The sequence below is a fragment of the Dendrobates tinctorius genome, unplaced genomic scaffold (assembly GCF_039654945.1).
Source record: "Dendrobates tinctorius isolate UK_male_01 unplaced genomic scaffold, ASM3965494v1 ptg000241l, whole genome shotgun sequence".
NCBI lineage: Eukaryota > Metazoa > Chordata > Amphibia > Anura > Dendrobatidae > Dendrobates > Dendrobates tinctorius.
In genome coordinates, this window is record NW_027361908.1 from 5,796,816 (window position 1) to 5,812,270 (window position 15,455).

General features: G+C 40.6%; 1 protein-coding gene across 5 annotated transcripts in view; it reads left to right on the forward strand.

The window, feature by feature from the left end:
* The window catches only part of CFAP54 (cilia and flagella associated protein 54), a 703,284-nt gene that overhangs the window by 285,908 nt on the left and 401,921 nt on the right, over positions 1 to 15,455 (forward strand). For all 5 annotated transcript variants that reach the window (XM_073556932.1, XM_073556934.1, XM_073556933.1 and 2 more), the window contains exons 30-31: positions 4,077 to 4,166; positions 9,190 to 9,316. In XM_073556932.1, coding sequence (XP_073413033.1) covers positions 4,077 to 4,166; positions 9,190 to 9,316 — 217 coding nt within the window. The remainder of the gene's footprint in view (positions 1 to 4,076; positions 4,167 to 9,189; positions 9,317 to 15,455) is intronic.

Sequence of the window (15,455 nt, forward strand, 5' to 3'; positions counted from 1 at the left end):
AGTCACCGGAAATGGTCTTCCAACAGTCTAGAAGGAGTTCCCAGAGATGCTTAGCACTTGTTGGCCCTTTTGCCTTCACTCTGCGGTCCAGCTCACCCCAAACCATCTCGATTGGGTTCAGGTCTGGTGACTGTGGAGGCCAGGTTATCTGGTGTAGCACCCCATCACTCTCATTCTTGGTCAAATAGCCCTTACACAGCCTGGAGGTTTGTTTGGGGTCATTGTCCTGTTGAAAAATAAATGATGGACCAACTAAACGCAAACCGGATGGAATAGCATGCCGCTGCAAGATGCTGTGGTAGCCATGCTGGTTCAGTATGCCTTCAATTTTGAATAAATCCCCAACAGTGTGTTAGACGTCTGGTTTCTGCATCTGCTCTGCAGGAATCCAGAGCCTCACATTCTGCGGTCTCCTGCTGCCCATCTACTGCAGAGAAGATTACTTTGCAGCAGACCACTCCAGAGACTAAGTTCCTCTGTGCTCCTTCTGAGCATGCTAATGAGACGATGCAGAAGCGACGCCGCACACACGGTAGGTCTAGAGGGACGCATCTCCTCTGTCTTGGGTCCTGCTCCTGTGACCAGATACCGTGTGTGCATTTACCTGAAGCCTGTGTCACTAACAGGTTCAGCGTTTTGTATGTTTTTTGTTGCGGCACCTCTGTGTGTGAGCAGAGGCCGCTCTGCACACTCCGGGTGAAGTTGAACCCGTACGCATTATATCGCCATATTGCTTGTCTGCCACCACTTAGCAGCGGTTATACCACCTACTGCACGGTGGACCCAGAGCAGCGAACACACTTTATTATTATTTTTATTTAGTGCGTTCCGCTGTTCCTAACACAGCGTCACCAGCAAAGCGCCCACACACTATCACACCTCCTCCTCCATGCTTCACGGTGGGAACCAGGCATGTAGAGTCCATCCGTTCACCTTTTCTGCGTCGCACAAAGACACGGTGGTTGGAACTAAAAATCTCAAATTTGGACTCATCAGACCAAAGCACAGATTTCCACTGGTCTAGTGTCCATTCCTTGTGTTCTTTAGCCAAAACAAGTCTCTTCTGCTTGTTGCCTGTCCTTAGCAGTGGTTTCCTAGCAGCTATTTTACCATGAAGGCCTGCTGCACAAAGTCTCCTCTTAACAGTTGTTGTAGAGATGTGTCTGCTGCTAGAACTCTGTGTGGCATTGACCTGGTCTCTAATCTGAGCTGCTGTTAACCTGTGATTTCTGAGGCTGGTGACTCGGATGAACTTATCCTCCGCAGCAGAGGTGACTCTTGGTCTTCCTTTCCTGGGGCGGTCCTCATGTGAGTCAGTTTCTTTGTAGCGCTTGATGGTTTTTGCCACTGCACTTGGAGACACATTCAAAGTTTTCCCAATTTTTCGGACTGACTGACCTTCATTTCTTAAAGTAATGATGGCCACTCGTTTTTTTCATTACTTAGCTGCTTTTTTCTTGCCATAATACAAATTCTAACAGTCTATTCAGTAGGACTATCAGCTGTGTATCCACCAGACTTCTGCACAACACAACTGATGGTCCCAACCCCATTTATAAGGCAAGAAATCCCACTTATTAAACCTGACAGGGCACACTTGTGAAGTTAAAACCATATATATACACACACACACATATCTTAATACGATAGAAGAGATAGATTTCCAAGACACCAGATGTTCTTTTATTGCATAGGGCCAGAAAATTACAAACATGGCAAAAATATGGTGATGATTCGGTTGCACAAAGGCTTTTTAAAGCCAAAATTTATTGCATTTAAAATTAAACGTCGTCATGTTACAATTTTTTTGACACACTGCAATAAAATAAACATTTGGAGAACATCTAGTGAATTAACAACCTGTATCTGCTGATGGCAGGTAAGTATCTCCTATGCCAGAGCTGGGCAAAGTGCAACCCGCGGGCCACATCCTGCCCTCCAGGCTGTCTCAGTCCGACCCATGGACCGAGGCAGCATAAGGGCTGAAAACAGTGGCCCATGGACCGCACCATCCCCAGTCCACTGCTGCTTGCTTTTCCATGTTTCCATGTCACTGCTATGCTGACAAAGGTGAATACATTGGTGGAGGATGGAGCTGTAGGTTCTTTTTTCCACCAGTTAACGTGTGTGACTTAGACAGCAGGCGCGATGATGTCATTCCATCGCATCTGCTGTTCGGAGAGTCTGTGCACTGAAGACCGGAGTAGAGTATTTGTCTTTCTTACTCTCATATGCATATGTAGGAGGCTTCGTGGGGGCCCACATTGTATTTAGGAGGCCACGTGGCAACCCACACTGTATTTAGGAGGCCGCTTGGAGGCCCACACTGTATTTAGGAGACCATGTGGGGGTCCACACTGTATATAGGAGGCTGCGTGGGGGCTCACGCTGTATGCTGGAGGCTATGTAAGACTCACATTGTATATGGGAGGCGATATGAGGGCTCATACTGTATATAGGTGGCTGTGTGTGGGCTCATTTGGTATATAAGGGAGATGTCAGATGATTTAATTCTGCTCAGTATTTTGTGTTGTAATTATTATTTCATATTAATATGGTAATACTAATATTTTGCAGAATTAATTTTAGTGCATTGGTTTGGCTCACCACAACAGTCACGGTCTCATGTGACCCCCTCGAAAAAATTAATGCCCACCCCTGTCCTATGCCACTCAAGTATGGAGTAGAAAAGCGAGGGCACTCACTAATAGTAAAATTTATCATCATTAGGCCTCATGCAGACATCCGTGTATTTCAGTCCAGTCTCGGACCGCAATACATGGACTGGCTGTGGGTCTCCCTACCCGAGCGTGACAGATTCATGGAAATAAATGAAGCTGTCACGCTCGGGTTTCGAGAGCCATGGTCAGTCCGTGGATTAGCAGTCTGTTCTTTGACCGATAGGTACAGATGTCTGAATGAGCCTTAACTCAAATGTTAAAATTTAGGAAGCTTGATAGCTAACATGCCAGGAGCATTACTGGGTCAGCCATTTTGCTTATATGTATGTGTCTGCCTGCTAGAAGAATATTTTCCTATGTAATGTTCTTCTTTCACCAGCATATGGTAGATTAATTTTGTACAGATGATCTAACAGAGCAGCTGAGAAGAAAACCCGCAGATATGAGCCAAGAGAAGTTGGGGCACAAGGTCTAGATTTTAGCCACCCATACCCCCCACACCTGAAGCCCCAAGGAGCATTGGGCCAGTTTTTTTTTTTTTTATTGCTTACAAGAGTGTAGCATTCAACTATTAACTATTCGTAACATAACTATTATTCATAAAGTATTATTTGAATAGTTAACTGCTGAATGTTTATTTGAATTGCCAGACCAAACCCCATGCTTACTAACATGGCCTTGAAAGCGAAATCTCATGACTATAGGACATCACAAGCGTTTATGATCACACAATATAATGTACTTCTTACATGGATAAACTGGGATTCCATGTGTGTATTTTATGTACTGTACATATATAGAATTAGTATGATAATTAGTGCTAAACCTAGGAAGCACGCTGAGACTGTGTAGATGATTGCATAGTATATTTCTGCATATCTTGTCCATGTTTTCTCAGCTTGTAATCAAATCAATTATCCATGGTCCTTGAGATCTGCTATCTAGAGTTACCAGCCATGCTCTTCAAAAGTTGAACAATTAGTAGATTAATTACTCAGAAGACACTTGAAGACATTCTTTTTTTTAATTCTAAATTTGCATACTTTTAACTTATTATTTCTCATATAATAGTGGCTGATCAGTCTGCTTTACCTGGGTGAGTTAATGAAAAAAAGTTATTAACTGGCCATATTGTTGTTTTTACACTGATGCGTGTATGGAAAATAAAAAAACAATTAAGAGTTTCTTGCCACAGGAAAGAAGAAGCTGACACAGCACAACGTTAAATTTACCGCTTGCTGCGCTCACATGTTAGAACAGAATACTAAGCAGGGAAGTTGTAGAGAAAGTTTAGAATGTGTTACTTAGTCTAAAAATGACTTGTGCGGTGATTTCTGTAAGATAATTCATTTGAATATGTATAAATCTGATATATTTCATCATTTCATTTTATAGCCTCAGAGACACAGCTTACCGGACATGAAGACCCTATCCTTCTGTATTCTGTTGTTTCATGCTGGTCTCCAAGTGCCGCATTTAAAGAAAGTGAGTTTTTCATGATCCAAACAATAAAGAGAAACTTTGACCTACTATTATTAATTTTGCAAAATAGTAGGTATGCCATTGTACATATTGCAGTCGCCTTGTTAGCACACTTTATTTCTACTGGGTCTGTGGGACCGCAAAGGATTGATTCTGACTAATGAGGATTGCCATCGATTTATTCTACAGATGCCTCATTCTAAGTGATGAACGTTACAATCTTGATTTGTACTTTGCGAGCCAAAGGCACAATATTTCCCATGATTTCTCACGTACATCCCTGCTCACAACCTCCAAATTATATGGTGATGGTGAAATTAGCAGCTGTGGGAATGTAACCCGTCTGTACAATAATTCTGATACTAAGGGACCATTAGTGGGCAGTAGAAGTATAGCCGTAATATGGAAACAAATATGGTTTAGAAGCCTGTAATGTAGTGATGTAAGGTTAAAGGGAATCTGTCACAAAGGGAATCTGTCACCCATTTTTAGTGATATCATGTAAAGATATCACCCAATTGTGCGTCCCATAAGGATTCTGTTAGGACTTTTGATTCTCCCAGACCCGCACCTTTGATGCATAAATACATTTGTTATCTTGGTGGAGATGTATGGAAATCGCTGTGGTCCGATCTGATGGGCGGGGCTTATTCACCCCCCCCCTCGGCTTGCTGAACGTAATCTTCATCTGTGAATATCACAGATGCCGTAGCTTTCCGCGCTTGTGCATTGAAAAAGCCTCCGGCGCTTGCGCAGTATGCTTTGCCCAACTGTGGGCAAAGCATATAATCGGTGCTGCGCATGCGCCAGTATTTTTCAGTGCGGTCTATGCCCCGGAAGTCTTCACATGCAGGACACATTTCCGGGGCATAGACCGCACTGAAATAAATAGCCTATTTAATGCTGATATTTTTTGATTGTATCATGTATAACAGTTTGTATATATATGTCTGTATACATATGTATTTGACATTAATATATCTATCGACATTTCCAGGATATAATTCTATCAGATACTGGGGAATATTTGCAATATATTTATCTATATATACATATGACCTGGAAATGTCTCATTAATTTTGTGCTGATTATACTATTGCTTGCTGTGACACTGTTATATTATTACGTAGTATATTTTACTGTTCATTATTTACTGAATTAATGTTTTGCATGCATTACTATCGGGATATGTATGATTCATCATTTTGGATTACACCATTTTCTGTTGTCCAGACTGCGCATATATACACACTGAGACATAACTTCAGGTTATTTAATACTGATGTTCTGACTGTGTTGTGTATACAGTTTGTATATATATGTTAGTATAAATATGTATATAACATCATTATGTCTGTATTTGGCATGAAATGTCCGGTAATGATAAGAGAACTTTCCTAACAGCTGTTATTATATTCGCTATATTATTATTATGCCCCTATGATGCTGCAAATTCTTTTAGCGGTACCATAAGAGCGATGCTTATTGTTATCCGCTCCCCTCACTTGCTGGAGTACTATGTTCCCTACTACCATTAGATTCTGGATGTTTTCTATCGCGCCGGATCTATATATCTGGCCGGTTTGTCTGTATTGAAATTTACTGCGCAGACGCGACTCGCGCATGTGCTGTACCGCCACCGTGGCTTTGTGTACTGGTAATGTTGCCATGGTGATGGTAAGAGATGACGCACGTCCTCCTTCCCATCACACACCACGGACGCCAGTGCACTCTGCCAGGGGGCGGCGCATCACGCCGAGCTACACGCCGTTTCGTGGCTATATCCTCCCTTCCTGTATATAATCCCACTGTCTCTCATTGCTAACCACGCTTCCTGAAGAAACAGAGTGCGGTGAAACGCGCGTCGGGGCTTTTTGCATTTCCCAAACTCTTCTGCTTCTGCTACAATTTCTCAAGGTAATGTGCAGATCAATTTTATTTAAGTTTAAGTTTTTTTAAGTTTTTGAAATGTGGCCTGGAGTATGCATATGACATACTTGGGTTCACTTGACCACCGTTCCCGACACCTGAGAATCCTCACAGCGTAGTGTTTGCAATGTGAGGATTCAGAAGTCCAGGCAACCCCTGTAACTCCCTGTGACTGTTTGACATTTGAGTGATCTTCCTGCTATGTTTATATCCAGCCCGCACACTCCACTGAGGCCACACTTTTCTGATAGTCCTGCTGGCCTCAGGCAATGGGCAGTCACCATTCTTCAGCTTTGCCACTGCCCCGCTTTCTTTTTTCCATTAACTTGTGACCCTCACTTTGCTCCTTTTGCTCTGTCTCTTTGTGGGCTCTGTCAGCCTCCTTGACTCTGCCTCCCTAACTCTCATCATTGGTCCTTTGTCCTCTGTATTGCAGTGGTAACCTTGGACTGGCACTGGTGGTGGGGATGCTAACCAGGGGCTACACATGCTGTAGTTATTTAAAAAAAATCACGCTCAGGCTCATTCTTTTAAAAGTGATTTGGTTTCATCTCCAGCCCATCATACACAGTACCCCATCTTCCTCCAAACATTATCAGCCTTATTCCCCCATACACTGTATTCCACACAGTATCCTCACCCTCCCCACCTTCAGTCATCATATACTGCACCTATACCCTGCTAAATGTCATTTAAATTCCTAATTATTATGTGTTTGGAGTCTGGGAGAAACCCACAGAGGGAACATACAAACTCATGGTAGATGTTGTTCTTAGTGTGATGTAAACCCAGGACCCTAGCACTGCAAATTAACAGTTCTAACCACTGAGCCACCATGCTTACCACTTCCCCACAGAGCACGACATTTAAATTGGTATAGCTAGCAAGTGACTGACATGGTTTTCACAATCATATGTTGGGTACAATATATCAAAGGTGATAACAAAATGGGGTGTGGGCCATACTACTTGTGGAGCTGAAACTATGTGAAATATGGACATTATGTATGTACCATTCACTTGTATATTGAATTTCAGGGTTTTGAAAACCCCTTTAAATAAGGCAAATTCTGACATCAAAGAGAATAAACTAGAGTCGAGAAAAAAAGATTTGCAGAACCCTGGTTCAGCCTCAGTGTTGGTAGTCTTTGGCTACTGGAACAGAGCACTGCGAACCTCCTCTTAAAGCCGAAGTCACATAGTGTATCACATCCAATGCGAGAGTATCAAATACGATATGCTAATGACACTCTGCTCCAGCTCTGTTGCGAGCGAGAGCCGAGTGTCAGTGCTCTGTGCTCCAATCCTTTCACATCAGAGAATGAGAGCACAGCTATGGAAGACACAGAGAAATTAATTTCTCCTTTTCCTGCATTGCCAGAGTCTGCGGAACTCACACTGTACTCAGGTGAAATCCGAGTGCAACGCAAGGTTTCATAAGCTTCCATAGACAGTTGTGTGCGAAAGTGTTTGCCCCTGTACTGATTTCTTTTTTTTTTTTTGCATGTTTGTCCCACTTAAATATTTCAGATCACCAAACAAATGTAAATATTCGACAAAGATAACACAAGGAAACACAAAATGCAGTTTACAAATGAAGGCCTTTATTGTTAAGGGAAAAAGAAATCTAAACCTACAGCCTAACCTAACCATGTGAAAAAGTGATTGCCCCTCCTTTAAAAGCTTAACTGTGGTTTACGACATCTTTGGGACACGGAGTTCAAATTTTCTAGCCACCCGCAGGCCTGCCTACTGCCACACCTGTTCTCAATCAGGAAATCACTTAAATAGGATCTGCCTGACGTATTGAAGTAGACCAAAAGGTCCTCAAAAGATAGACATCATGCTGCCATCCAAATAAATTCTGGAACAACTAAGAAACAAAGTAATTGAGATCTATCAGTCTGGGAAAGGTTATAAAGCCAATTCTCATGCTTTTGGATTCCATTGAACTACAGTGAGAGCCATTATCTACAAATGGCGAAAACTTGGAACAGCGGTGAACCTTTTCAGGACTGATCAGCTGACCAAAATTAACCCGAGAGCGCAGCGACGACTCATCCAAGAGGTCACAAAACACCCTACAACAGCATCCAAAGAACTGCAGATCTCACTTGCCTCAGTTAAGGTCATTGTTTATGACCCCACCATAAGAAAGAGACTGGGCAAATTTGGCCTGCATGGCAGAGTTACTAGAGGAAAACCACTGCTGAGCAATAAGAACATAAAGGCTCTTCTCAGACATGCCAGAAAACATTTTAATCTTCTATTATCTTGGTCTAATATTTTGTTTGGTGATCTGAAACATTTACGTGTGACAAATCTGCAAAAGAAAATTAAATCTGGAAGGTGGCAAACACTTTTTCACACAACTGTATGCGTATGATCCGAATTTCACATGCAATTTTTTATTTCCGTATGATTGGAGCAGGATAAAAAGATGTCATTGAGAACACAAGTATACGATTAATTTGGCACTAATGCAATCCGATTTTTAATCTGGATGCATTCATCTGATTTAATCGCAAGCCCTAACTGCAGCACCCTGGCAATTTTTGTGATTAGTAGAACGAGGCCAATGGACCTGGGTTCTTCAAATCTTTTTGCTCAACTCTAAAAATGACCCATCCACCACTTTTTTTACAGTCATCCACTTTAACCTTATACTATTATGAATTGGGATTAAAAAATTCAAATAAGCTAGTCTTAGAACCTTGACGTATGCAGAAACAAATCAAACGTGCAATGATGGGCAGAATCTGGTGACTGAAGAACAAAGGAATGTTTTAGACAGGCAGGAAATCCAGTGACTACTAGTAATAACCAAAAGATGTCACTCTTCTCCAGTTTATGTTCAGCTGTCACAGGTACAAGTAATATCGGCCAGCTTCTAGGGCTGCAGATTGATGCCTGCGTCACTACTGTCAGTGACCGGAGTGGTAATGCTGGAGGTAAATTACTTCTATCATTTTCTTTTCTGGCTGTTTATGGAACCATTTGACCTCATTTCATTCAAATATTTGTGTCTTCAACAATATCTGGTTATATCTTCTGGATAAATGATTAAAAAATGAAACAAACTGTCTTTTCTTTTACAGTCATGAAGTTCAAGAAGAAATCTCGTTTCCTAGAGTTTCTTATTCCCTTATTGCAGAGGGTATATTATGAGGAAAAGTTCCAAAAAATCCTGGAGTGGTCATCCACAGCTTTAGACTATTTGAAAAGGTACAGTGATTATGGTTTTATAACATGCCCATTGATTCTTCTAGGTGTGCAAGTGAAGAACTAGTGTAAATGCTAGAGACAAGTTAGAAACAGAAACGTTTAAACCCCCCCCCACAAACCTTGATGTAAGAAAAGGGCAACATTTTCTAGTTTTGCACTTCCCCCAACACTTTTCAAAAATTGACAAAAGAGGTGTGCATGATTTAGTGGGACCATCAGATTTTCCACAATTTGCACCAGTAATTGTCATAAATTAGGGTGCAGATTTATTCCTGCTTTTATCGCACATAGACCACTAAACGATGTACCAAATTTAAGACAATCTGTCATGATGTAGGGACAGAGACCCTGATTCCGGCAGTGTATTACTTAGTTTACTGGGTGCGGCAGTTGTGATAGAATCAGTTTTCTCTCATGCAGATCTAGCAGAGGTTAAAATGTTGAGCTATGTGTAAATCTGCCCACGCTACTGATTAGTAGCTTCTTGGGTACATTGTGTATTGCCAGAAGGCTGCTAATCAGTAATGCAGGTGTGGTTGGCCCAGGAGGCACAAGGCAGCTTGTCCTGTAGTGATAATCTCCTGCTGTTAAATCACTGATTGTATTGACACAACAAAACACAGCCCAGTGAGTGACACATTGCTGGAATCAGGTTCTCTGCCCCAACATTATGGTGCTCTCAGATTACATAGCAAAATCTTCTGACAGATTCCCTTGAAGAGGTGAGTTTCTTAATAAATTTGGCACCCTGCCAGTCTAAATTAACCCTCCCTCTTTAGACCGTCTAATTTATTGTTCTATTTAATTGTATACTGTAAATGTGATTTTGTTTTTTAACACATTTAATAAATCATTGATGGTTTATCTGTAATGTTAAAGTACCTTTCAAACCCCTTTAACCTATTGTTACACTATCTTCTTATAAGATGTGTTGATGTTTACCAGATATGTCATTTTTTATCTATTTGTTGTAGTACTTCAATAAATGTATGTGATATTTGAGATTGTACCGTTCATGTAATTTGCATCTTGATGATGTAGTGTAATGTTCTTTTTGTTTTTCATTTCGCACTTAGACTTCTGATGATAGACCTACGACATAATACATGAAGCTCCTGCACTAATCACTCATCTGCCAAGCGGCTTCCAGACAGGGAAGACAGCTAGCGATATTACTTCTGCCTTCTTTCAGTTCTGGCAAGAAAGTGAGAATCCAGAAGTAATATATAAAATTGTCATTTAGTGCCCCCGAAGGCTCAGGCTGTCCCACCTTATTTTCTCGCGGTGACACAGCGACCTGTGTTTTTACTTTATTTAGCCTAATTTTACGCTCATCCATATCAATGCCTACATCTATTTTGGTTTTCACAAAACTGAATACAATTTTAGATTGCATAAAAAAGATACAACTCATAAGTCAAATATAATTTTGCCCCGCTTTAATGTCCACGCTAGTCCTAGTCTTGTAGAAACAGCATAGCTTAGTGAAAGGGAACATAATGTATGGGTGGAAGAAAGAGGTCCTTTCCCTAGGGTACCTTTAGACAAGTTAACAAAGTATATATATAATGGCAGAATTTGTATTAAATTCCCAAAGATTTGTCTGATGCAATGTCTATTAATATTGGGAGCAATTGTTATCAAGGGGGAGAATTATTTTTAATTAATGCATGGAAAATAATTGCACCCGTCTTTGTGGGGACAAGAAAGAGACCCGATCCTGTCCCTTTCCTCCATCCCTGAAAAATAAAATATGTAACAGTGGCTCCAGGTTTTTTTTGTTTTTCTTTAGAATAAACTTGTTGAAATTTATGTATTTAACCTAAGTAGCTCCACAGTCAGTAGGTGCTGGCTGTGTGTACAGTCGGCATCTGCCAGTGTTATGTAAATGAAACAATTGCATAGAACAATCTTTCCATTGCCCATTGATTAGTAATTACGGTATGTTAACACCTTCACCATCTTGGGTTTTTCCGTTTTTGTTTGTTTTTTTTACTCCTCTTTTTCCCAGAGCCATAACTTTTTTTATTTTTCCGTCAATATGGCCATGTGAGGGCTTGTTTTTTTGCGGGACAAGTTGTACTATTGAATGACCCCATTGATTTTACCATATACAGGTGCTACTCACAAAATTAGAATATCATCAAAAAGTTAATTTATTTCAGTTCTTCAATACAAAAAGTGAATCTCATATTATATATAGAGTCATTACAAACAGAGTGATCTATTTCACGTGTTTATTTCTGTTACTGTTGATGATTATGGCTTACAGACAATGAACACCTAAAAGTCATTATCTCAGTAAAGTAGAATACTTTATAACACCAGCTTCAAAAATTATTTTAAAATCCAAAATGTTGGCCTAATGAAATGTATGTTCAGTAAATGCACTCAATACTTGGTTGGCGCTTCTTTTGCATCAATTACTGCATCAATATGGCATGGCATGGAGGCCATCAGCCTGTGGCAGTGCTGAGGGGTTATGGAAGCCCAGTAGCCTTCAGCTCGTCTGCATTGTTGGGACTGGTGTCTCTTATCTTCTTCTTGACAATACTCTATAGATTCTCTATAGGGTTAAGGTCAGGTGAGTTTGCTGGCCAATCAAGCACAGTGATACTGTTGTTTTTAAACCAGGTGTTGGTACTTTTGGCAGTGTGGACAGGTGCCAAGTTCTGCTGGAGAATTAAATTTTCATCTCCAAAAAGCTTCTCGGCAGAGGGAAGCATGAAGTGCTGTAAAATTTCCTGGTAGATGGCTGCGCTGACTTTGGTCTTGATTAAACACAGTGGACCTACAGCAGCAGATGACGTGGCTCCCCAAATCATCACTGATTGTGGAAACTTCACACTGGATCTCAAGCAGCTTGTATTGTGAGCCTCTTCACTCTTGCTCCAGACTCTGGGACATGGATTTCCAAATTAAATGCAAAATTTACTTTCATCTGAAAACAACACCTTGGACCACTGAGCAACAGTCCAGTTCTTTTTCTGACATTGTCTATTGGTCATGAATGGCATGACACAAGGAATGTGACACTTGTAGCCCATGTCCTGGATACGTCTGTGTGTGGTGGCTCTTGAAGCAATGGCTCCAGTAGCAGTCCACTCCTTGTGAATCTCCCCCAAATTTTTGATTGGCCTTTTCTTAACAATCCTTTCAAGGCTGCAATTATCCTGGTTGCTTGTGCACTGTTCTCTACCACACTTTTTCTTTCTGTCATGGTTTGAACAGGGTTCTTGCCCTGCACTCACAGGGTTAAGTGTTAGTGGCCTCTTTCTGGATCTGGGAGGGGTATTTATATTCACTCTTTACCAGGGTTCTCTGTCAGCTATACTGTTGTTCTGGTGTGTCTGACCCCTGGTGTGCGTGTATTCTGCGTTGCTTGTTTGCTTCCCGTGTATTACCTGGTCCGTTCCCTCACTCTGTACTCCGTCTCTCGTTTTGGTACTATTGTTTTTTCTGGTTTTGACCTCCTGGCTTGGCTATCGTTACTCTGTTACAGTTTGTCCCTATTGTACCGTCTGTTGCCCGTTCTGGTTTTCTGATCTATTGCTACGTCCTGACTATCCATTCTGTCTAACCCTTTGGTACTGTATTGCTATCTCGTGCTTTGACCCGGCTTGATCTGGTTTCTGTCTCTGTCTGTGCCCCTTGGTAACATTGCCCTGTAGTTACCTTTCGAGGAGTGTCCCTGCAGCTCCTGGCTCTGTGGCGCTGAGGCCACGCCCCCAGCAGTCACATGTTTCAGGTCCTGTGAGCTTGGAGCATGCATCGTCACCACGGAGACCCTGCTCCGCAGGTATCTTTGTGCACAGTCTTTGTACTCAGGACACGTGCACTGGCTCAGTGAGCAAGTGCAGTGCGGTGTCTTGACACTTTCACTCAACTTTCCATTAATATGCTTTCTTAGATACAGCTTCTTTAGCATTGAGCTTTTGTGGCTTACCCTCCTTGTGGAGTGTGTCAGTGACTGCCTTAAGGACATCTGCCAAGTCAGCAGTCTTTCCCATGATTGTGGAGCCTACTGAAACAGACTAAGGGACCTTTTTTATTGCTTAGGAAGCCTTTGCAAGTTTTTTTTGTTAATTATTCTAATTTACTGAGATAATGACTTTTGGGTTCTCATGGTCGGTAAGCCGTAATCATCAACATTAACAGAAATAAACATTTGAAATAGATCACTCTGTAATGACTCCATATAATATATGAATATCACTTCTTGTATTGAATAACTGAAATAAATTAACTTTTTGATATTTTAATTTTGTGAGAAGCACCTGTAGTCTACTGAAAAATGGGAAAAAAATTCAAATGCAATGAAATTGCAAAAAGTGCAATTTCGCAATTGTTTTTTTTTTTTAAAACTATGATCACTATATGCTACAACTTAGCTGCCATTTGATTCTCCAGATCATTATGAGTTCACATATACCAATTATGTATAGGTTCTTTTTTACTTAAGTGGTTAAAAAAAAATGGCGCCATTTTCTGAGACCCACAACGACTCCATTTTATGGTATCTGGGACTGGGTGAGGGCTTATTTTTTGTGCGCTGACATTTTTGTTGAAGCCACTTTGAGCTAGATGCGATGTTTTGATTGCCTATTATTGCATTTTATTGCAGTGTTGTGGCGACCAAAAAAAACGTAATTCTTGTGTTTTTGATTTTATTTTTTGTTGCGCCATTTACCGATTTTGTATCTTTTTGTATTTTGATAGATCGGGCATTTCTGAAAACGATGATGCCAAATATGTGTATTTTTTTTAATAGTTTTATTTTGAATGGGGAAAAAGGGGGGGGGGTGATTTAAGCTTTTATATTTTTACAAACTGTTTTTTTTTTTTACTTTTTACATGCTTCAATAGTCTCCTTAGGAGACTTGAAGCTGCGATTGCTTGCGTTACACTCAGCAGGGCTATGTGTAGCAAAAATGCTCATCTGCTATGCATATGCCATGCGGTGGCTCTCAGCAGTTCAGCAATGACTAACACAGGGGTCTCTTGCGGACCCCAGGTTGTCATGCCAGCCCATCAGCGCCAAGCAGTCATATGACAAGAGTGCCATGGGCATAGGCAGCTGCATTTAACATGTTAACAGCTGTGGGTGGATCACGATTCCACCCACGACTGTTAGGGGCATATGACAGTTGATTAGATCGGCTGTCATCTGCCAGAAAAAGTGCTGGCTCTGCGCCAGAGCCCGTACCAAAGAGGATGAGGCCACCTATGATGTACCTATGCATCATAGGTTGTAAAAAAACTCAATTTAAAAACACCCCCTTTTCCCATTTTAAATATAAATACATAAAAAAATTGGCATCATCAGGTCCATAAAAGTGAGATCTATCAAAATCTGAATTATTTAAGCCATACAATAAATGTAAAAAAAAGGCTAGAATTTCTGTTTTCTGTGTCCCAGTTTAAAAAATGCAATAAAATGTAATCTGAACATTATATGTAGCTATTAATTGTATTAATAGTTCCATTGCAGGAAAAATCTAAAGTTACAGGTCTTAAAGTTGCAGCACAAACAAAATGATTTATTATTTGTTACATTTCCTTTTTTACATTATTTCACCCCATTTGGAATTTTTTCCATTTGTCATTACATTATATGATAAAATGAATAGTGTTATTCAAAACTACAACTCATCCCACAGAAAAAAAAGCAAGCTCTCATACAGCTATGTCAGTGGAAAAGTAAAAATGTTATGGCTCTTGGTACAGTATATATGAAGGAAAAAATGAAAATGTAGAAAAATGAAAAATTGCCCTGTCGAAAGGAGTTAATAGTAGTAGTTATATATATATGTATACACATTGGTGTGGATTTATACAATGGGTCAGATTTATCTTTACTGCCATACATCACTTTAAAATGATATAGGCCCTGTGACATTTTTTCTCAGACATGCAAATGTGTTGGGAAATAGCCAGAAGTTCACAGTGTTGTGATCACGTTGATTAATTTATTTCTATCTACTTCCATTATTCTACGTTGCAATTCTGAACACATGGAGGTCCTTTAAATCTATGCTGGATTTTACACGGCTTCTTGATGAGAAATGCTAGCATACTGTTCACGTGTTGCAGCAGATTCATTCATTCTTTGCCATTGCCAGAATATAATAATTGATAG